The sequence below is a fragment of the Mastigoproctus giganteus genome, chromosome 6 (genome assembly GCF_048544385.1).
Source record: "Mastigoproctus giganteus isolate SK-2022 chromosome 6, ASM4854438v1, whole genome shotgun sequence".
Classification (NCBI taxonomy): Eukaryota; Metazoa; Arthropoda; class Arachnida; order Uropygi; family Thelyphonidae; genus Mastigoproctus; species Mastigoproctus giganteus.
In genome coordinates, this window is record NC_143580.1 from 213,460,870 (window position 1) to 213,484,664 (window position 23,795).

The 23,795-nt window shown below is 38.1% G+C and overlaps 1 protein-coding gene across 8 annotated transcripts in view; it reads left to right on the top strand.

The window, feature by feature from the left end:
• Ufd4 (ubiquitin fusion-degradation 4-like) overlaps positions 1-23,795 on the top strand; it is a 729,475-nt gene that overhangs the window by 151,645 nt on the left and 554,035 nt on the right. For all 8 annotated transcript variants that reach the window (XM_090376711.1, XM_090376719.1, XM_090376714.1 and 5 more), the window contains exons 8-9: positions 4,765-4,888; positions 8,238-8,406. In XM_090376711.1, coding sequence (XP_090232837.1) covers positions 4,765-4,888; positions 8,238-8,406 — 293 coding nt within the window. The remainder of the gene's footprint in view (positions 1-4,764; positions 4,889-8,237; positions 8,407-23,795) is intronic.

Genomic DNA, 23,795 nt, shown 5'->3' on the forward strand with positions numbered 1-23,795 from the left:
ATACAATGTACAGCCGACCAGGCTAGCCGAGTGGGTAAAGTACCTGCCCGGCAACCCAAGGTCGCGGGTTCGATTCCCGCCTCGGGCTTGGATCAAAGTACTGCAAAAACCTTGGGAGGTGCAATATGGCCATAGAAGCCGATGCGCCAACAACTACCAAAAAAAAAAAAAAAAAAAAATACAATGTACAGCCGCCCATAGGCCCCATGTGTTTGTATGACAACAACCTTGCATAGTGACTGACAAGTAGACACACAGCTGCCAATTTTGGTTGGTTGTAGCAGTTAAAAGTGGTCTTAAGGGCCACCAGCCAATCAGTGAATTTGTTTTCGTTGTTTATTGCATTTTGATAGTGATCAAGCTCTCTGCCAGACATTGTTATTATCATAACTTCTTAAATGCTTTCAGACTATTACAGTGGCCCCTAAAAGTGAAAAGAAAGTAGAAAAAGGAATTATAGAATTGAAAACTAAGTTAGAAATTATCAAAAAGCCTGACAAGGGCAGTAAAGCAAATGAACTTGTGGAGTATTGCTTGGCCCATTCCATTATGTCTACTCTATTGCAGAATAAGACCAAACTCAAAGGCCTGCAAGTAACAGATCCTCCAAGATTGGAAGGATTGACAGACAGCATTTTTTCTTGATTCAGTGAGAAGGCAAGCATGGCCATCCTTATTCAGTGGAGAAATTTGTCTGTTTAATTCTAATAATGTTCTACCTTTTAAATATTCTCAGGAAACAACTACCAATTGAGAGGAGGAAACATAGCACCAGGAATGCTAAGTTACACAAAGCTGTGCAATGATAACTTTCTGAAGCAATCTATTGTAGTATAGTATCCTGCTTGCATACCAAGAGATTACACAGAACTTTTAAGAAATCTATGGAAAATCTATATATACAAGAAGACTTACATTACACTCCAGTTATCCTTGCAGTACAAAAAAAAAAAAAGTATTCTGAAACCTCACACTAATGGACTGTATTGGGTAAAGACCTGTCTACTAATTCCAACAATGCATATAGTTGCCAGAACATCATTGAAAAGTGCCTATACTGTACTCAGAAATGCAAAACCTCAAAACCCTGGAGTGGCAGCACTACCTGAAGTAACTAAGATTAAACTTTTTGGAAAAAAATTTTGTGTTTTTTTTTTGAATTCTGCTTCAAGTATGCCAATATGTTCTCTTTCTTAATGGATTGCAATACTTATTGTGTGTAATTTTTAGTTTTTAATATAAAAATTAAATATTTAAAAAATATTGGTTTCTACAGGTTTTATTAAAAAAAAAAATATCAAAAAAATTAATTCTGCTGTAAATTAAAAATTTATAGGCATTAAATATAAAAATGGAACTATTTAATGGTTTACAAAACTATTAAATGCACTAAATTTAAAATATGTGCATGTGCTTATATTTCTTATGTTTATAAATTATTTCAAAAAAAAATTTAAAAATGTATTATTATTAACTTCTGTGTTCCAAATTTTTTTCAAAATTTATTTCAAATTTGGCATGCTGTGATGAAGTTCATATAATTTGAATATTATGCATATTGCTAACTCTCTTATTGCCTTCGTATTTTTGTGTTCATTATTCATAAAGATGATTTAACCTGTTAATATCTGTAGATTACATGGGAGAGTTTTATAAATAACTACAATCTAGAAACAAACATAATTCCAAGCTTTATAGCATCGGTACTAGTTAGGTTCTCATGCTAGTGTTATATGAACAAACATGGCGGCATATGATTAAATTGGTTCTCATATGAAATACCACCACTTTGCTTATTGGAGGCTTGAAGTGTAAAACCCATGTTTAGTCTCTAGAGCAAAGTTTCCGGCACCCCCCTTCCCCCCATACTTCTCCTTCAACCAATGCACAGTATTAAGTGTACTATAGGTTTTGATACCTTTTCGTGTTTGGGGGTTTCATAAAAAAAAAAAAAAAAAAAAAAAAAAATGCAATAAATCTGAGAAAATGATAAAAAAAAAAAAAAAAAAACATATAAAGTAAAAATTTGCCTATACTGTATTTAGGAAGGTACATTTTTTTTTTAAATATTTTATCTTCAATCAACAGTTAATGTGGTCTTGTTATTTTTGAGAGGAATCTTGCACATTACTCTGCAGAGCTACTGCTAGAGAGTTCAAAAACATTTACTGACAAATATTTATGCAGCAAAAGCCTAGGGTTTCCTTGCACTATATGGCTGATAGATAAAAAAAATGTTTTTAGGTAAATCAAGCTGATCTAAAATGAGTGAAATTTACTGGATTTTCCCTAGCTGCAAGGCATCTACCTAGGCTCTCTTCATAGTTTATTGATCCCTCATACTATTGCTCAGATGTAAATCTTTTTGAAGAAGTTGGCATTGATTATAATCCTGCATTATTGTTTCTGTTCATGAATGAACGATGCCGATGAACCAGCGAAAAATACAATAAATTGAAAGTTACTTGCTAAGCTGGAGCAGACCTTCCCAGACCCAATCAGATTGCACCCAACCTAACTTAACTATGTTATCTGTGTCTTTTATATAATCTGCAACCTTATATGCATATTTGGAGTAGAGATTTTCCTAGTATATACTTGTATAATTATGGAAATATGAGGCCTGTTGAAGATTACACTGGATAAGGATTACATTATCCTTATCTTTTCTTGTTATGGAAGAGTGTAGAGGCCAGCAGTATCACAGAGAATGTTTTTCAGAGAGGAATTAAAACTTAAAACACAATGTAATTAACAGTGTGCTGATTCTGAAGAATCAGAGCATTCTTGCTATTGCTAGTTTTCTGCACATCTATTCTGCAACTATTGTTTTTTTTTTTTTTTTTTATAATTTAAATTAATGTTCCATTTTGTGTGTTTGTCATTGGAAAGAGTAAAGTTGCCATCAACATTTAATTTACTTAGCCTTTTAAAGCCTTTTATACTATAATTAAATTACCACACAAATGCACAGTTTCCAGATGCTCAAAATTTACAGAACCCTTTGGGACTTATAAAAAGCAATTTGTTTTATAGAAAAAAATTTACCTGTCTTATTCTCAAAATGAATAAAAATAAATATAATAAAAAAAATAATAAAAAAACACTTGGTTGGCTTAGTAATTCAGCTGCTCAGTAATATTTTTGATGACCATATTATTTCCTGTCACTTTAGGAATATTTAGCTACATTCTGCTTCTTGTTGAGGAATATTTGGGCACATTCTTGCTTCCCATCGAGGAATATTTGGATCCTGATCTCAGGGCCTGACACCTTTTGACTTTTGGTTATGGAGATATTTCAAGGACAGTCTAATTTCTGCTAATTAGATGGAAAGCATCACAAGACAGCTCATGGGGAATGTTAGTGACATTGTGTTTCCATGTAGTGAACAAGATTGTCATTGTGTTGAGCATTTTATTCTTCCTAACTAGCATTTCATCCAAACAGTACTTTATCAATTGCTCCTTGGTGGCAGTTTTGGAATTTTATATTTCTGCCATTAACAGTTTCCCACCTACAGCCATCTGAAGTGATGCACTTTAATTATAATCTCCCTGTATATTCAAGACCAAAATTACAGAGGAATGAATGATGCCAATGAACCAGTAAAAAATACAGTAAATTGAAAGTTACTTGCTAATCTGGGGCAGTGACCTTCCCAGACCCAATCAGATTGCACCCTACCTAACTTAACTATGTTATCTGTGCTTTTATATAACTGCAACCTTATATGCATATTTAGAGTAGAGATTTTCCTAGTATATACTTGTATAATGAAATTCAAGAATTATTTCAAGCATTTTGTTCTTTGAGTGATGACTGTGAAGTTGCAATAGTAAAGGCAGCAAGTCAGTAGTTATACAATATTTTTCAATATTTTAACTTTGGATTAATTCAAAATTATCTTTAATATTATAATTTTGGAATGTTTCAAAAATTATTTTCATTCAATTTATCTTTGGGAAAAGTAACTATTTGCTGTCATTATATGAAGGACAGAAGAAAGTTCTGTGAATGTGTGTATGAGGTCAATGGTGTTTTATTAAAAACACCAAAAATAGATTACTGATTGACCACGTACTGCTGAACTGTTTTTTTTTTTTTTTTTCTTTTCTTTTTCTTTTTTTTAGTTATTAAGAATTTCTTGAACCCATACATCATGCAGTAGAAAGATTTCATTTGACCAACTGTGCACCTACATCTTATATTTAAGTACAGATAATTTTTTAACTCCCTTTGCTGTTTCCTATATTTTCTTTTGTTGAAACAGTTTGCTGATTGACACAGTGTAAGATTTGACAGTCATTATCCTATTAGGGCTCAGTTTATTTCCAATGTGGCTATTTCATAATAACTTCGGTGACGTGGTTACTTAGAGGACTAGTGACATCATTCACAGAACCTTTTATACTAGAGAAGCTAATCCCATTCAGTCATTCTGTTGATGAGAATTTGATTTTTAATTCTTGAAATATCAGTGCATTAAATTTTATTTATGTTTGGCTTGGTGGGTAGTATGTTGATTGTCAAGTTTAGTTCTTTTATTTTGTGTTCTGCTACATCTGAAAAATGCCAAAAATATAGTAACATTATTTAGAAATGAATACTTTTACTATATTTTTCATTAACTTATGATTTTTTGAAGTTGCATTTGTAATCCAAAATAAATTTAGTAGAGAAATTGTAAAGTTATTTTTAATCAGCATTATTAAATTAATAATATGATTACCAAATCAGTTATAATTATTGAATTTTCTCAAGGTATTATTAAGGCATGGAGCCAATCCTGACTTAAGAGATGAAGATGGAAAAACACCTCTTGACAAAGCAAGAGAAAGAAATGATGAAGGTCATCGAGAAGTTGCAGCTATCCTCCAGTCACCAGGTATAAGATTTTTCACCTTTGGCTGTTAAGATTTGATTTAAATGATTAATTACTTTTCTGCACAAGGGATTTAAGAGAGCTTTGATTTATTTTCAAAAGCAAGTTCATTAATTTTGTTTTTTATATAATTTTGTGCTTTCAAGGTTGATATGCTGGAATGTACTGTAAACTGAAGTAAATTTAGGATAAAACCCTTGTACTGTGAAAGCTATAAAACATTGTACAAGTCAGGCATAGCATTAGCAAAGGCAATGATGCAAGAAAGCAAGCTTATATAGCATCAGACAAAAAAAAACAAAAAAACAAACCACTCCTCATTTCACCCATCCACTTGCTCCAAATGTTGTCTAGTTCTGCCTTGAATCTATTTAAGCTATCAACTTCTACAATGACAGATGGAAGTTTGTTCCAGCTGCTAGCTAAAGGCAAACTTCTGCACATCTGTCCTACAACTGTCTTTCCTCAATTTGAATTTATGCCCTCTCAGGCGATTATTCTGAGAAAGAGGAAGAATACCATCAGATTTTAGCATGCTCAAACCATTCAAGGCTTTATGCACCTCAGACAGATCACCTTGCAGGTGCCTAGTCTGCAGACACTGTAATTTGCAAAACTTAAAGCCTTTCTTCGTAAGAGAAACCTTTTGTTCCATTCACTAATTTTGTTGCCCTTCTCTGTACTCATTCCAGCAGCTCTATATCCTTCTTAAAATGAAGCCTCCAGTACTACAGTACTCAAGGTGTGGCCTGACCATTGCCTTATACAAAGGGATAATCACCTCCTTATCCCTGCTAGAAAAGTTCCTGTATATCATTGACAAGACACCATGAGCTACTCTTACAGACTGTTTGCACTACTCAGAAAACTTTATATCTGCCTACCAATTACCCCCAGGTCCTTTTCATTCTCTGCCACTGTCAGTGTAGTGCCACACAGTTGATACGTTACTCTGGGGTTACTGCTTCCCATATGCAGTACTTTACATTTGTCAATGTTAAACTTCATTTGCCACCTCTCAGACCATCTGCTCAACTTTTCTAGATCCTGTTGCAGCAGTGTACTGTCATTAGTGTCATTAACAACCCTGCCGACCGTCGTATCATCTGTAAACTTGGACATTAAGTCTGATATACTATCATCACTATCATTAATGAATACAGAAAACAACAATGGACACAACACTGAACCCTTAGCGACTCCACTAATAACATTAGTCCATGAGGAGTAAGAATAATGTCATTTGATTTACCACTCTCTGTCTTCTCCCACTCAACCATCCCTTTATCCATAGCAACAGTTTGCCTCCCATGCCACTCTGCTCCAATTTGTGCAGCAGTCTTCCATGTTCAACAGTATCAAAAGACTTTCTAAGATCTAAATATATGATATCAAAGTTATTCTTTGCATCCAGTTCCATTGTGACCACATCATAGTATCCAATTGGTCAGACAAGACTTCAACTTAACAAAGCCATGCTGTGTCTGAGCTATAACTGAAGTCTTGTCTAGATGATCCTGCAGTGCTTCTTTAACCAGTGCCTCCTTTAATTTCCTTGGAACAGAAGTTAAACTGACAGGTCTGTAATTACTTGTCTCCCTTTGATCCTCCTTTGTGAGTTGGGGTCACATTTGCACATCTCCAGTCCATGGGTACCTCCCCTGAGTCCAAGGAAGCTCTCATAATTATGGCTAAGGGTTTCCTTACTTCCATAGCGTCATTCATAACAATATACCTCTCCATTTGATCAGTGCTTTTTGTTTGGAATCTACTACTTAAGCAACTTATGGTGAGAGATTGAAGCACTAAGTAGCAAACCCAGTTTGTTCATTATTATGTAGAGCAGCGTTTCCCAAACTGGGGTCTGTGGACCAGTTCCAGGGGATCTGTGAAAAGAACCTTCTACAACTGATCAAATTATTCATTCTATGTATAGCAAATTGATGATAAATAAAGTTATTATATATTTATGTAAAAATAAGAATTCATAAAACTTTGTATTTTCTTTTCAGAAAACCCTATTCATAAAACTTTGTATTTTCTTTTCAGAAAACCCTAATGTGGATCCCTATATATCCGGTCTAATAATATATATGGGGGTCCGCAAACTTTTTTTGATTTTTGAAAGGGTCCATAGATCTCAGTAGTTTGGGAACCACTGATGTAGAGAATAAGGCTATGTTCTACTTATGTAATGTTTGAGTGGTTTTTCACACAGGTTGTCTTGATCTAAATACTTGGGGGTTCGTGTATAATTTAACAATCATAGGTTTTCTCCTCTGTTTCTTCAGTGATTGTGATCTTGATGTGTCTGTAACAATGTAACTGCAATTCACAATCAGTGAAGAAGAGGAGAAACAACTATGAAACATATAATTGTTAATTTTATTAGTAATAAATAGATCTAAACACATTACATGTGAATTCTTTTATTTCAAGTATTTATGCTTTACTTTTTTAATAAAGTACATTTCTAGTTTAATTACATGCCATTGAGGTGTGCCAGTTCTAAATTGATGCGTTGCAAAAGCTGAGTGGGCTGCTGAAAATTTCTAATAGTTTTATAATCATTGGATAATCATTTATTGTTGTTATGATGATGTATGTAATTTACAATAAACATCAGGAAAAGAATTTTTTTATACTAGATTAACAAGAAAGAAAATAATAAAATACTGTAGTATACAAGTAGATAAAATATTTATTTTATCATAGTAGCAATATAATTTGCAAACAACAACAAAAAAAAAAAAGAAGAAAAAGTGGAGTTTATGTTAAATACATAAATACTGAGTGTATTTTTTTTTTCTCATTCAGTTTCTTGCAGTGTTTCTAAAGTTGAGAAAAAACTTCTAAGATTGAGATTTGAGTTCATAAATTTTGAGGTTCAAAAATTCTTTTTCATGAATTGAAAAATTACTCTATTTAAATTGGAGTGTCTGAACTGTTTTAAAGACTGTATTGTACTTTTATTTGTTATTTTTTTTTTTTTTTTTTTTTTTTTAGGAGCACTAGCAACTAAGGCTATATTACTCTGGGGATATGCGGTGGTCATTCCCTGACCTTTCTGCATCCTCCATATTCGGTGGGCACGGGCTCGAACTCCGGTCTAATCAAGAAGTGTGTGTGCTACACACTGCTGCTCCTGCCCACCTGGCTATGGAGGCACAGACTTTTATTTCTATGGTGTCTTAGAATTTCTGTTTCGTGTGAACCAGTAATGTTAAATCCAACATGCTAATCCTTTTATTTTAAACTGATATGTTCCATGTTAAGATTAGTCTTTTTATATACGTGTATATATATATATATTTAAAAGCTTGTATATATATTAAAATTCCATTTCTTTAAGGAGAATGGATGTGCCCTGTTGAAAGTTCCAGAGCTGGTGAAAAAAAAGTTCAAGAAGTAGATGATGATAGTGAACCCAAGGGTGATCCTGAAATGGCTCCTTTATATCTCCAAAGACTCTTGCCAGTGTTTTGTCAAACATTTCAGCATACCATGATTCGTTCAGTCAGGTAAAAGTTGGTTGCATGTTGAATCATTCAGTGTCTTATTTCTCACAAATAGTGGTAGATTTAGATGGATTATTTTCCGAATACAACATATTAATGTTGGGACACCCCACTGGTTGGCTGTTTTGAAATATTAGCACATTGGAGTAGCACTTATAGGTGAACTAGCATGCAGGCCTGGAGGAAGGGCAGGTATATTTTGTTTACTAGTGCCAGAGCAGAAACTTATTTATTATATATCATGCATATGCAGTGAATTCTTATAAGGTAAAGACATTTAAAACATTTACCAGTTAGGCTTATTTATATTTTGCATAGATTTTTTAATTGGAAATGGCTCATGAACTTCAAAAATTTTTTTAAGATGATCCAAAGTGAAAAAAAAGCACTGGTTGAGAGTGTGGAAGTAGACATCCTTTGATGATGTAAGGCATGAAAGGCCACAATTAATGTGAGCAGAAAAGAAAGGCAATTATATTCTGATCTGTCAGGATGCCATTTGGAGGAACATTTATCCGTGACCTTAGTGCAAATGGAACCTCAAGGTTTCCATGACTGAGTTTCAAAGCTTCACCTTGGAAGTGCAACGTTATATGCATCCCTTGCAATACTTTATTTTTAGCAAGCTAAGGAAACAGTTGCTTGATGCTCACACTATAAGTTTTCATTCGTGGAAAGAAAGTTTGCCTGCTGCTGAGATATCCTGTGCTTTTCCAGTGCTATTATATTGCAGATTGCATCCATTATAACCATGGTTGAGACTTACAAGAATATTTTATCAAAGAATGCTGTTTACATGATCTGAATTGTGGGTTTTGTCCTGTTTGCAACATGGGCACCTGTACATGGTGAGGAGACCTTCTAGTGATGCTGCTGGCCTTCCAGAATAGCATCACAGAGATTCAACGCCCACAGCTTAGGTTTCAGGCTAACATCATTGGACTCTGGCATGTTAACTGTGTGCTGCGACCCGTGGAATTCAGAAAGGGGATCCTCTTGGTTGAGGACCCCTGCTTCAACGAAAGGGGTGGCTCTGGAAGGCTTGGCCAGGATCAGTCGGCTAGTGAGTTTGCCTGTGATCAACCATGTCAATCCCATCCCCCTACCCCCATGGTCCGAGGGACAGGATTCAGGTTGGCAGCGGTGCAGGTATAGCATCTGGGTAGCTGTTGTTCCACTCTCGAGCACATGTATTGCTTGCTGGGTAGTGTCCATCCCTTTGGGCCCTGTTGTGGGTGGGAAGCCCAGTGCTGAACAAAAATAAAACATTTATGAATCCTGATAAAGTTATTTCTTCTGGAGCCCCAACCCAGTCTGTCTGAAAATAGGGACGGGTTGGGGCCCCAGTCCCTATTTTCCCAGATAATGTTACTTCTGCTAAAAGACAGAAAACGAAAGTTATATCAGGCCCAACATTGTTGATACCTGATAATTCACTTCTCTAGTGAGAAGCCCTTAGGAAAAATGTCACCCTTCTTTATCCAGAAGGGTTGGCAGGCTCTCCTAAATCTGTCAAACAGCTTTGTTCAGACAACATACTTGTACAGACCAGAAGTGGTGTAAACATTTAAAACAGCTCCTCCGATCTACATCTATGGGGGGAATGCCTATTACAGTTTTTTTTTTTTTTTTTTTTTTTAATTATGAAAACCCCAAACACGAGAGGTATTAGAACCTATAGTACTTAGTACCATGCTTGGGTTGGAAGTTGAGAAGACGAAAGAAGATATTTGTTGACATTAGACTTGAACTTCTGTAGGCTGAAATTTTCAGGAAATATTTATGAAGGAAGGTTGTTCCAGAAAATGGCAGTTGAATGAATAAATGAGGAAGATGAAAAGTTGGTTCTGTGAGTTTGAAGTTGGATAGAAAATGGATATTGGCTGGTGGCGGCACATGTTTGGACTGTTTTGAAAGAGAGAGTAGGAATTATAGAAGCCAATTCAGAAGAACAGTGCCCATGGAAGTATCTGTAAAAAAGGCATGCAGCAGAAACAGTATGTCTATGGAGAGACTCTGTTAAAGGTGAGTCATTAATTAACCTAACTGCCCTCTTCTGAATGGAAATCTCTAGAAGCCTGTATTAGATGCAGAGGAAGCAATACTTTTAATGTGCTTGTGCCAAGACATTAGAAGTCAGGGTAATCCCCAAAAGAGATATATCACCTTGCTTAGAAATTGGAGTATCACCAAAGATAAGCATAGGAGCAGAAGAATCCTTTTTGTGAGATATAAGACAAGACTGAGTTTTAGAAGTACTGAAATCAACTAAGTTTTCTTTACCCCATTGGAGAATTACGTGGAGATCAGCATTTAAAGAACTGGTAGTGGATATTTGAGAAGTTGAAGCTGATTGAGCAGGGCAAGGTTTCTCAAAATGGAAAGAGGAATGCAATGTGCTATCATCGGCATAACTATGGATAGGATTTCCAGTCACTGGAAGAAGGTCATTAATATACAAGAGTAAAAGAGTGGGGGGGGGAACTGAACCTTGGGGGACACCAGCATTAACGGAGAAGTTAGAAGACAGAGAGCCATCTGTCATCACCCTCAGTGAGCAGTCAGAGAGAAAACTGGATAACCAATTACAAAAAACAGTTGGCAAACCATAAGATGGAAGCTTGTTTAGAAGACTTTTATGCCAAACACGATCGAAAGCTTTCGAGATGTTGAGAGCAACTGCTTGTGTTTCACTAAACTTTTCCATTGAATTTGTCCATAAATGGGTAACATAAGCCAGAATATCTCCAGTGGATCGACACTGATAGAATCCATACTGGCAATCATGGTCAGATTGAAGGTTTCTGGTAGTTTAAGAGTTAGCAGTTAATTGATTTCTCCATTATTTTAGAAAGAGTGTAATGGGACGATAATTGGATGGGAGGGATTTGTCACCCTTTTTAGGAATTGGCTGGATATGAGCAAATTTCCAAGCAGAAGGAAAAACACCTTTGGAATAAGAAAGTGAAAAAAGGTGACAAAGAACAGGAGTAAGTTCAGGAGCACAGGTTTTGAGAACAAGTGGAGAAATATTATCAGGACCTGGAGCTTTCTTAGCATCAAGATTTGTCAAAATCCTTCTGACATCCTTTTGACGGAAGACCACAGCAGGCATTCAGCGAGCATGCTGAGAATGGTGGGAGGTGTTTTACCGAGATCATTAATACATGTGTGAAGAAAAATGGGATGCTAGCAGGTCGGCTTTATCCTTGGCTTTTGTGACAACAGAACCATCTGGTTTTGAGAGAAGTTGGAGCAGAGATGGGCAAAAGTTGCAGCCAATAGCTTTGGCAAGAGACCTGAATGCTCGGCTACCTTTAGGGCAAGAAGCAAGTTTTCTACTCTTAGTCTGTTCAAAATCTAGTTTGGACTGATTAATAACTGCTTTACAATTGTTGTGAGCTTTGGTGTAGGCAGAAAATGAAAATGAAGAATTAGAAACAAGCCAATTACAATATGCAACATTCTTCTCTTGAACAGCCTTAGCACATTTATTGGAAAACCAAGGTTTAGATAAAGGATGAGATTTTAAAGTGGAGTGTGGGATAAAGAATTCCATTCCTACAAGAATAATTTCACTCACATGATCTGAGCAAAGGTTGGCATCAGAAATTTTGAAACAGTGACATGAACCAAGGAAAAGAAATCTCACAGATCATCCCATTTTGTATTCTTGTAATGCCAAACAACACGAGGTTGGGAATAGCCACGAGATAAAGGCTCCATTGGAGAAGAGGCAATCACTAAGTTGTGATCTGAGGTGCCTAAAGGACCATTCATTTCGACCGTGCACTTAGAAGGGTTGTTTGTGAGAAAAAGATCAAGCATATGTTGGCTGTTTGATTAGGATTATCCGGTATTCTTGTAGGTAAACAAATAATCTGTGCAAGGTCATTAGTAATTGCAAAAGCCTCAGCATCTCGACCAGCTGTGTCGGTGTGACTAGAAAACGGAAGCCAACTGTAGTTGTGAATATCAAAATCACTGAGGAAAATTACCTCACTGTTAGGAAAGTTGGACTGGAGAAAGTCAAGTTGCAAAGAGAGGAAGTCAAAGAGCTCCAAGTGATTAGTGGAGTTGGGAGAACGGTAGAGACAACAGATGAATTTTACACAATGAGGTAAAGAGATTTTAAGCCAGAGAAGATCAAAGAGAGGAGATTCCAATTTGCCAAGTCTCTGACAGGGAATATCAGAACGGACATATACACAAGTACCACCTTTGAGACGAAAGGAATCATACAGTGAATAATTTGGGCATCTGAGATGAGCAGTAGTTGAATCAACCGATAACTGAGAACTGTCAGGAAAAAGTACATGGGGTTTGGCATACTGCAAGTGGAAATGGACATCGTTGAGATTAGAATTGAGACCACGTATATTTGTGAAATGAAATAGGAAGTGCTTGGGAGGATTAGATCTTTTCGCAGATAAGCTTGCTCTATTAGTTTGACAATTCATGGTGACAATTTCTTGCGTTCCATTCAATAGTAAGAAAAAGTGGGTGGGACATGTCTGTATGAAGTGATGAAATTTTGGATATGGCATACATATGGTAAGAATATACCCAGATTCTTGACATAACGTGGCCTCGACAATGCTCCCCGCATACACACTACTCGAACTCCCTCCAGTCACTATCTGGCAGAGTAGAGGTAGCAAGATTATACACTAGCTGATTTGGAAGCCTCCTAGAGAGTTACCAATAGATTTGGTCCGGTGTACTAACTAGTGGCCAGCCTGCGAACACTGTTTTAGAGCTATACCCTCAAAATGTAAGAAGATTGGATCTCGCCATGATGTCCATCATAACCTCAAAAGTCATCAGTCATACTGCGTGATGGAAGAGATGGGGAAGGGTTGACCAGAACTTAGCTCTGGAGACTAAACATGGGTTCCACCACTTCAAGCCTCCAATAAGCAAAGTGGTGGTATTTCACCAATTGATGAGAGTCATCTACCACCTAGTAACATAGAAGGACAGCATTCCTCCATGTGGTGTGGGTGCCACACCTCGACCCCTGCTTACGCTGTTTCACACCTGGATGGTCACCCACAGTGTGCTTGTGCATGGGGGTTATACCCAGGATTACTAACAGTCCCACCATCGTGAAGATGCAAGCAGAGGATTTGGCTGACACAGACTATCCGGACTTCGCCGAAATTGGCGTGAGTGTTACCTGAATATCAGTTCCATCAACGTTTGATTCCTAGGTAGCAAGTACAGCTTGTCTGGCCTATCTGAGAGAATGTCTCTGACAACCTCAAGGATCAAAGTTATCCCCACACGACACTGAACTCATCCCACGGTGCCATCGCTGAATGGGATCGCATGGAAGTGCCTGAAGAGGAAATGTGTTCTGAATTAAATAAGTCGTTGATAGCTGTGAAACCAATATCCATGCATAGGGATGGAAAACTTGTTCCAGCCAGAAACATCCTCACATTTAATTCACCAACAATGTCTTCTAATGAAATCTAAGTTCATCATCATGAACTTGGTCCGGCTTAGGTCTTTTAAGACCTGTTCCATTGTAGCTCTTGGAGGTGGTCTTGATCTCGCCATCGTTGTCATGGTCGACCAACATCTCTCTTGCCTGTAGGTTTGTAGTTAAAGGCTAATTTTGGGATCCGGTCTGGGTTCATTCTTTCTACGTGGCTGATCCATTTTTCCTGATACCGTTTTATGTCATTTACTATGTTATCTACTTTTAATTTCTTGCGGATATCTATATTTCTTTGGTGGTCTAGTCTTGTAAAGCCTAATAATGGTCTTAAAAATTTCATTTGTGCTGCCTTCTAGTGTGTGTGCATCTTTCTTATTTATGACCCAAGTCTCACAGCTGTAGAAGAGGGCTGGTTTTGAAGTGATGTTGTGCAGTCGTAATTTTGTTTCAGTTGTCATTTGTTTTCCGAAGTGGCGCTTAATCGTTCCATTCATTTTATTATATTTTTGTAGTTTAATGTGGATGTCTTTCCCTTCATTTGATATTAAACTTCATTATTAAACTTCATTTAAATAAGTGAAGTCAGATATTTGTTCTATTATTTTATCATCAATAACAATTTTGACTCTTTGTATGTATTTTCCACATAATCCCATTGATTTTATTTTTGAGGTGGAGATTTTCATCTCCTACTTTTTACCTATTTTATTAAGTTCATGTGCTGCTATCTGTAGTTCATCTTCGGATTTTGCCATTATAACTTGATCATCAGCATATAATATAGTTTGGATTTTATTCCTGTTGTTCAACTGTATTCCATTGTTAATTGTTTGTTTCCATTCTTTAAGAATTTTATTGATGTATTAGCATTAGCATTAGTAGAGGCATATGATGCAAGAAAGCAAGCTTATTCAGCATCAGCCAAAAAAAAAAAAAAAAAAACCCTCTCCCATTTCACTCCTCCGTTCGTTCGAAATACCTGTCCAGTTGAGCTTTAAATTTGTTTAGGCTATCAACTTCAACAACAAGTGATGGAAGTCGGTTCCACCAACCAACCACCCGCTGGCCAAAGGCAAATTTCCGCACATCTATCCGACATCCGTCCTTCCTCAATTTGAATTTATGCCCTCTGAGGTGATTATTCTGAGAAAGATGAAGAATCCCATTGGCATTGAGCATGCTCAAACCATTCAAAGCCTTATACACCTCTATCAGATCACCTCGCCGGTGCCTAGTCTCCAGACTCTGTAATTTGCAAAATTTAAGCCTTTCTTCGTAAGAGCAACCCTTTGTTCCATTTACTAATCTTGTTGCCCTTCTCTGTACCCGTTCCAGCAGCTCTACATCCTTCTTGAAATGAGGCCTCCAGACCTGTATACAGTACTCAAGATGTGGCCTAACCATTGCCTTATACAAGGGAATAATCACCTCCTTATCCCTGCTAGAAAAATTCCTGTATATCATTGACAAGACACCATGAGCTACTCTTGTAGCTCGTCTGCACTGCTCAGAGAACTTCATATCTGCCTGCACAATTACCCCCAGGTCCTTTTCATTCTCCACCACTGTCAGTGTAGTACCGCAGAGTTGATACATTGCTCTGGGGTTACTGTTTCCCATATGTAGTACTTTACATTTGTCAATGTTAAACTTCATTTGCCACCTCTCAGCCCATCTGTTCAACCTTTCCAGATCCTGTTGCAGCAGCATAGCGTCAGTAGTGTCCTTAACGACCCTGCCAACCTTTGTATCATCTGCAAACTTAGACATTAAACTTGATATCCCATCATCAATATCATTCATAAACACCGAAAACAACAATGGACCCAACACTGAACCTTGAGGAACTCCACTAATAACATTAGTCCACGTTGAGCAGTGTCCATTGATTACCACTCTCTGTCTTCTGCCACTCAACCATCCCCTTATCCATAGCAGCAATTTGCCTCCAATGCCACACTGCTCCAATTTGTGCAGCAGTCTTCCATGTGCAACAGTATCAAAAGCCTTTCTAAGATCCAAATATATAATATCAAAGTTATTCCCTGCATCCAGTTCTTTTGTGACTACATCATAGTATCCAATCAAATTGGTCAGTCAAGACCTACCCTTAACAAAACCATGCTGCGTCTGAGCTATAACTGAATTCTTGTCTAGATGATCCTGCAGTGCTTCTTTAACCAGTGCCTCCATTAATTTACCTGGAACAGAAGTTAAACTAACAGGTCTATAATTACTTCTGTCAGCCTTTGATCCTCCTTTGTGAATTGGGGTTACATTTGCACATCTCCAGTCTATGGGTACCTCCCCCGAGTCCAAAGAAGCTCTCATAATTATGGCTAGGGGTTTGCATACTTCCTTTGCTGCCTCCTTTAATATAACTGGATAGATCCCATCCACCCCAGGTGCCTTTTTTATGTTTATCCTCAACAATCTCTCCTCCACTTTCCTCTCAGTTATTACAAAATCATCCAGCTCACTGCCAATGTTTACTTTACCTACATCATTCTCCTTCCTGAATAACTCCTCATGCGTGAATGTAGATGCAAAATACTCGTTTAGATTGTTAGCCACCTGAGCAGGATCCTCAACTGTTGAACCATCAATATCCAGTGGACCAATCTGATTCATCCCTTCTCGAGTTCAAGTATGTAAAGAACTCTTTTCTGTTTTTCTTTGCATCCTTTGCCAAGGATTTTTCGTAGTCTGCCTTTGCCTGCCTAATCTCCTTTGTGACTTGGTTACAGACCAACTTATATCTATCATAGGCTTCCATGTCACCCATTAATTTGTATGTATCCCATGCATTTTTCCTCTCTGCCACATGTCTCATTAGTTCATCTGACAACCATTTAGGCCTAAACCTTGAACAATATTTCTTAGTTGGTATGTAAAGCCTGGTAGCCTCCAAGATTAGTTCCTTGAATGCTTCCCATTTTGAGTTTGCTGTTGGTAACATCATCAGTTGGTCCCACTGTATAGAATTTAAATACTGTCTCAGACCATCGTAGTCGCCTTTACGAAAACAAAAACCCTTCCCTTTACCTCTGCTGGTAGTTACCTCCTTGAATAAATCCCACTTCAACACACTGTGATCACTGCCACCTAGTGGTTCATTTATCTGCAGGTTCTTAATGCATGAAGAATCACTACTGATAATCAGATCAAGAGTACTGCTCCCTCTTGTTGCCTCACGAACATGCTGATGTAGAAAACAATCATCCAATAAATCCACAAAAGCCTTGCTAGTGTGCGAGTGACCAACCCACAAATTCCAGTCAATATCTGGGAAATTAAAATCCCCCATTATAAGACTCTGATTTACTGGCCCACTCTATTTCCCTGTACAATATATTATTATACTCATCAGAGTCATTAGGCCTATAGCACACTCCTACTCTCAATTTTGATTTCCCTATGCTTATGTCACACCATACTGACTCGACACTGCCCTGTCCATCGATGTCGACTGGCTTCACTTCCTTGGACTTTATGTGTTTCTTAATTAATAGCATAACCCCTCCTCCCCTGCTGTCCTGTCTATCCTTTCTATACACATTGTATTCCCCAAATTCCAGTTCCGCATTACTTATATCTGTGTGACACCACGTCTCTGATATCCCAACAATATCTGCCTTTGATGTTTTGAGCAATACCTCAAATTCATCAAATTTATTTACCAAACTCCTAGCATTGGTGTACACGCAGGTATACATGCACCTGTTTCTATTCTTAGCTACCCTAACACAACCCATGTGTTTACTTGTAACGCAATGACTACCAGCAGTCTCTGAAATATCCTGCATCTTGTTTTTCAGACTTCTGCTCATTTGAATAGAAGCAGTGCAAGAATCACTTCCACCTCTGCCAGTGGCTACTGTTAATCTATTAGACCTTGTACCCCCCCAACTAGCAGTTTTCCGACCCACCTAACACTGCCTCGACAGCATCAGCAAAAATTCTTGCACCCTTTCTATTTAAGTGTATCCCATCCCTGTAGAAGCAATCTCTCGTGTTAACAAGTACAGTCCAGGCTGAAAAAAATTCTACCCCTTGAGCCTTGCACAATCCCTCCAGGGCCGAATTGATCGACAATGCTCTCATCATATACTCCCTCCTATCGTGTCTGGGCAGAATTGCAGACACTTTCAAGTTCAACCCTAATTCACGGCTTTTTTTCAACAGTGACCTGTACTTGCTAAGTAATTCCGCCGGTCTCCTACTCTTAATATCATTAGTGCCAACGTGTACAACTATATCACCTTTTGTGCCCTTAAAAGATGATATCCGCTCTACAACGTCATCAACCTTTGCCCCTGGCAGACATACCCTGGTCCTATTCCACCTATCCTTTTTACAAAGCATGTTACCCGTTTCCCTGACAATAGAGTCACCAACAACTACTAGTTCCTGTGGGACCAGCGCATTCTGCCTAGGGGGCTGCTTCTGTGTTGCCTGATGACCAAGTGCAAGCTCTGGCGTTGATGTGGGCAGCTGAGAGCTTGATGGACCCCTCAATTTATTTCCTTCGAGGGCATCCACCCTGTCTTTCAAGGTCTCATAAAGGCCCATAACAACGCTGAGTTGTCGCCTGATTTCCTTGCACTCCTTACATCGTGCACACACAAAGACATCCCCCTTGGCAGTATCATGTCCCGTACCCGACTGCTCCGCAAACATCAAGCAAACAGTGCATTTTAATAGACTGTGATTCAGAGGGCAACTGCCCCCCTCAGTTCTCCCCTGAACCACAGCACTCCCATTAGCTTGAGCCTTTTGCTTTGCTGCTCTGGTCAGAGTCATGATTCCAATTTAATTCAATAAAATTTAAAACAAAAATTAAATCCTTAAGTTATATCCCAAACAGTTATGTTATATATATATTATGTAGATATTAAATAAATTTGGTGATAGTCCACATCCTTGTTTCACTCCTTTATTGGTGTTAATTGGGTCTGATAGTTGGCCATTAGAATATTTTATACAGACTTTTGAGTTTTTATATAGGCTTTGGATTGCTTTCCGGAGTTGGGTTGGGATATTTTCTTCACGTAGAATCTGCCAAAGTTTTTCCTGGTTTACATTGTCATATGCTTTTTCATAATCAATGAAGAGCAGAAATGTTGGTAGATTGAATTCTCTTTTCTCCAAAATTTTCTGTAGTGAGAAAATGGCATCTATTGTTCTTCTCCCTTTTCTGAACCCACATTGTTCTTCTTCTAAGAATTGTTCACTGTATTTATTAAGTTTATTCTTTAGTATATTAGAGTATAGCTTTGCAGCAGTTGACAGCAGTGTTATCCCTCTGTAGTTGTTAGTTTTATTTCTGGAGCCTTTTTTGTGTAAATTGATTACTATTCCTGTTTCCCAATCTTTGGGTATCTGTTGCTTATGCCATATGATGTTAAATAATTTTAGTAGTGCCTTTTTTAGTAAGGTGCCCCCATATTTAAATAGTTCTACATTCAAATGGTCTATGCCTGGGCCTTTTCAGTTTTTTGATTTTTGTAATATTAATTCTAGTTCTTCCATTGTTATATTTTCGTCATCTTTGGTTATCACAGATTCATCTTCCAATTCCCTAGTGCCTGGGTTATACCATAGTTTGGAATAGTGTTGCTTCCATTCTGCTTGGGAGATGGAGTTGGTTTTTATTTGATCATTTGTGTCTAGTTGTAATTTCTTAAATTTTAAAACCTCTTCTCTGTGGGCCCGTGATATCACGCTCTAAAGATTTAACATATTTATCCCAGTCATCTCGTCGGATTCTTCTCGTTAGTTTTCTGACTTCTGCCCGAAGCTTTTTATATTTTGTGTGTAGATTTAGGTCTTTAGTTTGTAGGAACAGTTTATAGATCTTTTTTTCCCTCATTGATTGTTTGTTTCAATTCTTCGTTCAAAGTTCTTAGCCAGTTTTTATTTTTTACAAGTTTATATCCAAGAATTTCTTCAGCAGCTCCCAGAATTGATTTTTTCATGTTTGACCAGATTTCCTCAACATTATCACTTTCATCTGATTTGAGTTTATCTTTCAATCGACTTTCATACAGGAATTTAGTGCTTTCGTCTTCCAACAAATGTATTTTTAATTTCTTAGTAGTTTTTGTTGGTATTTTCTTCTTTTTATTAAGATAATTTTTTTTTTTTTTTTTTTTAATGAGAACCCCAAACACGAGAGGTATTAGAACCTATAGTACTTAGTACCGTGCTTGGGTTGGAGGTTGAGAAGACAAAAGAAGATATTTGTTGATATTGGACTTGAACTTCTGTAGATTGTAATTTTCAGGAAATACGTATGAAGGAAGGTTTTTCCAGAAAACGGCAGTTGAATGAATAAATGAGGAAGATGAAAAGTTGGTTCTGTGGGTTTGAAGTTGGACAGTAAATGGATGTTGGCTGGTGGCGGCACGTGTTCGGACTGTTTTGAAAGAGAGAGGGGGAATTATAGAAGCCAATTCAGAAGAATAGTGCCCATGGAAGTATATGTAGAAGAGGCATGCAGCAGAAACAGTGTGTCTATGAGAAAGCGAGTGGAGAGACTCTGTTAGAGATGAATCATTAATTAACCTAACTGCCCTCTTCTGAATGGAATCAAGAAGCCTGAGAGAGGTTTTGGGGGCACCAACCCAGATGTGGGAACAATATTCCATGGCAGGGCGGATTTGCGATTTATACAGAGTGAGCAGCTCTTTGGAAGAAAAGTAACGCCGAGAGCGAAAGAGAAAACCAAGTTTTTTAGATGCAGAGGAAGCAATATTTGTAATGTGCTTGTGCCAAGAGAGATTAAAAGTCAGGGTAATTCCCAAAAGAGATATATCATTTTGCCTAGAAATCGGAGTGTCACTAAAGATAAGCATAGGAGCAGAAGAATCCTTTTTGCGAGATATAAGACAAGATTGAGTTTTAGAAGGGTTGAAATCAACTAAGTTGTCTTTGCCCCACTGGAGAATTACCTGAGGATCGGCATTTAAGGAATTGGCAGCAGATTTTCGAGAACTTGAAGCTGATTGAGCTGGACAAGGTTTCTCAAAATGGAAAGTTGAATGCAATGTGCTATCATCGGCAAAACTATGGATAGGATTTCCAGTCAATGGAAGAAAATCATTGATATTCAAGAGGAAAAGAGTGGGGGAAAGAACTGAACCTTGGGGACACCGGCATTAGTGGAGAAGTTAGAAGACAGAGAGCCATCTACCATCACCCTCAGTGAGCGAACAGAGAGAAAACTGGAAATCAGAGAGAAAACTGGATAACCAGTTACTAAAAACAGTTGGCAAACCATAAGATGGAAGATTGTTTAGAAGACCTTTATGCCAAACACGATCAAAAGCCTTTGAGATGATGTCAAGAGCAACTACTTGTGTTTCACCGAACCTTTCCATTGAATTAGTCCATAAATGGGTAACATATGCCAGAATATCACCAGTGGATCGACACTGACGGAATCCATACTGGCGATTGTTGATCAGACGGAAGGTTTCTAAGAGTTGGCGGTTAATTGATTTCTCCATTACTTTAGAAAGAGTAGAAGTAATTGCAATGGGACGATAATTGGATGGGAGGGATTTGTCACCCTTTTTAGGAATTGGCTGGATATGAGCAAATTTCCAAGCAGAAGGAAAAACACCTTTGGAATAAGAAAGTGAAAAAAGGTGGCAAAGAATAGGAGTAAGTTCAGGAGCACAGGTTTTGAGAACAAGTGGAGAAATACCATCAGGACCTGGAGCTTTCTTAGCACCAAGATTCATCAAAATCCTTCTGATATCCTTTTGACGGAAGACCACAGGAGGCATTGAATGGAGCGTGTTAGGAATGGTGGGAGGTGTTTTACCAAGATCATTAATACATGAGCTCGAAGAAAAATGGGATGCTAGCAGGTCAGCTTTATCCTTGGCTGAAGTGACAACAGAACCATCTGGTTTGGACAGAGGTGGGAGCAGAGATGGACAAAAGTTGCGGCCAATAGCTTTGGCAAGAGACCAGAATGCTCGGCTACCATTAGGGCAAGAAGCAAGTTTTCTAATCTTAGCCTGTTCAAACTCTAGTTTGGACTGATTAATAACTGCTTTACAATTGTTGCGAGCTTTAGTGTAGGCAGAAAATGAAACTGAAGAATTAGAAACAAGCCAATTACGATATGCAACATTCTTCTCTTGGACAGCCTTAGCACATTTATTGGAAAACCAAGGTTTAGATAAAGGACGAGATTTTAAAGTGGAGTGTGGGATAAAGGATTCCATTCCTGCAAGAATAATTTTACTGACACGATCTGAGCAAACGTTGACATCAGAAGTTTTGAAACAGTAATCAGACCAAGGAAAAGAAGAAAAGAAGTCTCGCAGGTCATCCCATTTTGCATTCTTGTAATGCCAAACAGCACGAGGTTGGGAATAGCCATGAGATAAAGGTTCCATTGGAGAAGAGACAATCACCAAGTTGTGATCTGAAGTGCCTAAAGGACCTCTCACTTCAACCTTGTACTTAGAAGGGTTGTTTGTGAGAAAAAGATCAAACGTATTGGCCGTATGATTAGGATTGTCTGGTATTGTTGTAGGTAAATGAACAATCTGTGCTAGGTCATTAGTAATTGCAAAAGCCTCAGCATCTCGACCTGCTGGGTCGGTGTGACTAGAAAACGGAAGCCAGCTGGAGTTGTGAACATTAAAATCACCAAGGAAAATTACCTCACTGTTAGAAAAGCTGGACTGGAGAAAGTCAAGTTGCAAAGAGAGGAAGTCAAAGAGCTCCAAGTGATTAGTGGAGTTGGGAGAACGGTAGAGACAACAGATGAATTTTACACAGTGAGGTAAAGAGATTTTAAGCCAGAGAAGATCAAAGAGAGGAGATTCCAAATTGCCAAGTCTCTGACAGGGAATATCAGAACGGACATATGCACAAGTACCACCTTTGAGGCGAAAGGAATCATACAGCAAATAATTGTAAATCTGAGATGAGCAGTAGTTGAATCAACTGATAACTGAGATTCAGTCAGAAAAAGTACATGGTGTTTGGAAGACTGCAAGTGGAAATGGACATTGTTGAGATTGGAATTGAGACCACGTATATTTGTGAAATGAATTAGGAAGTCCTTGGGAGGTTTAGATCTTTTCGCAGATAAGCTTGCTCTATTATTTTGACAATTCATGGTGTATTCAATAGTAAGAAAAAGTGGGTGGGACATGCTGTATGAAGTAATGAAATTTTTGGATATGGCGTACATGTGGTAAGAATATACCCAGATTCTTGACATAACGTGTCCTCGACAATTCTCCCTGCATACACACTACTCGGACTCCCTCCAGTCACTATCTGGCAGATTAGAGGTAGCAAGATTATACACTAGCTGATCCGGAAGTCTCCTAGAGAGTTACCAATAGGTTTGGTCCGGTGTACTATCTAGTGGCCGTCCTGCGAACACCGTTTTAAAGCTGTACCCTCGAAATGTAAGGAATATTGGATCTCGCCACGACATTCATCATAACCTCAAAAATCATCAATCATACTGCGTGATGGAAGAGATAGGAAAGGGTTGGCCGGAACTTAGCTCTAGAGACTAAACATGGGTTCCACCACTTCAAGCCTCCAATAAGCAAAGTGGTGGTATTTCACCGGTTGATGAGAGTCATCTACCACCTAGTACTGCCTGGTAACATAGAGGGGCGGCGTTCCTCCATGTGGTGTGGGCGCCACACCTCGATCCATGCTTACGTTGGTTCACACCTGGGTGGTCACCCACCATGTACTTGTGCATGAAGGTTATACCCAGGATTACTAACAGTCCCACCATCGTGAAGGTGCAAGCAGAGGATTTGGCTGTCATAGACCGGACTTCGCCGAAATTGGGTCCACTTGACTTGAGTGTCACCCGAATATCAGTTCCTTCAGCGTTTTAGACTCCCAGGTAGCAAGAACAGCTTGTCTGGCATATCTGAGAGAATGTCTGTGA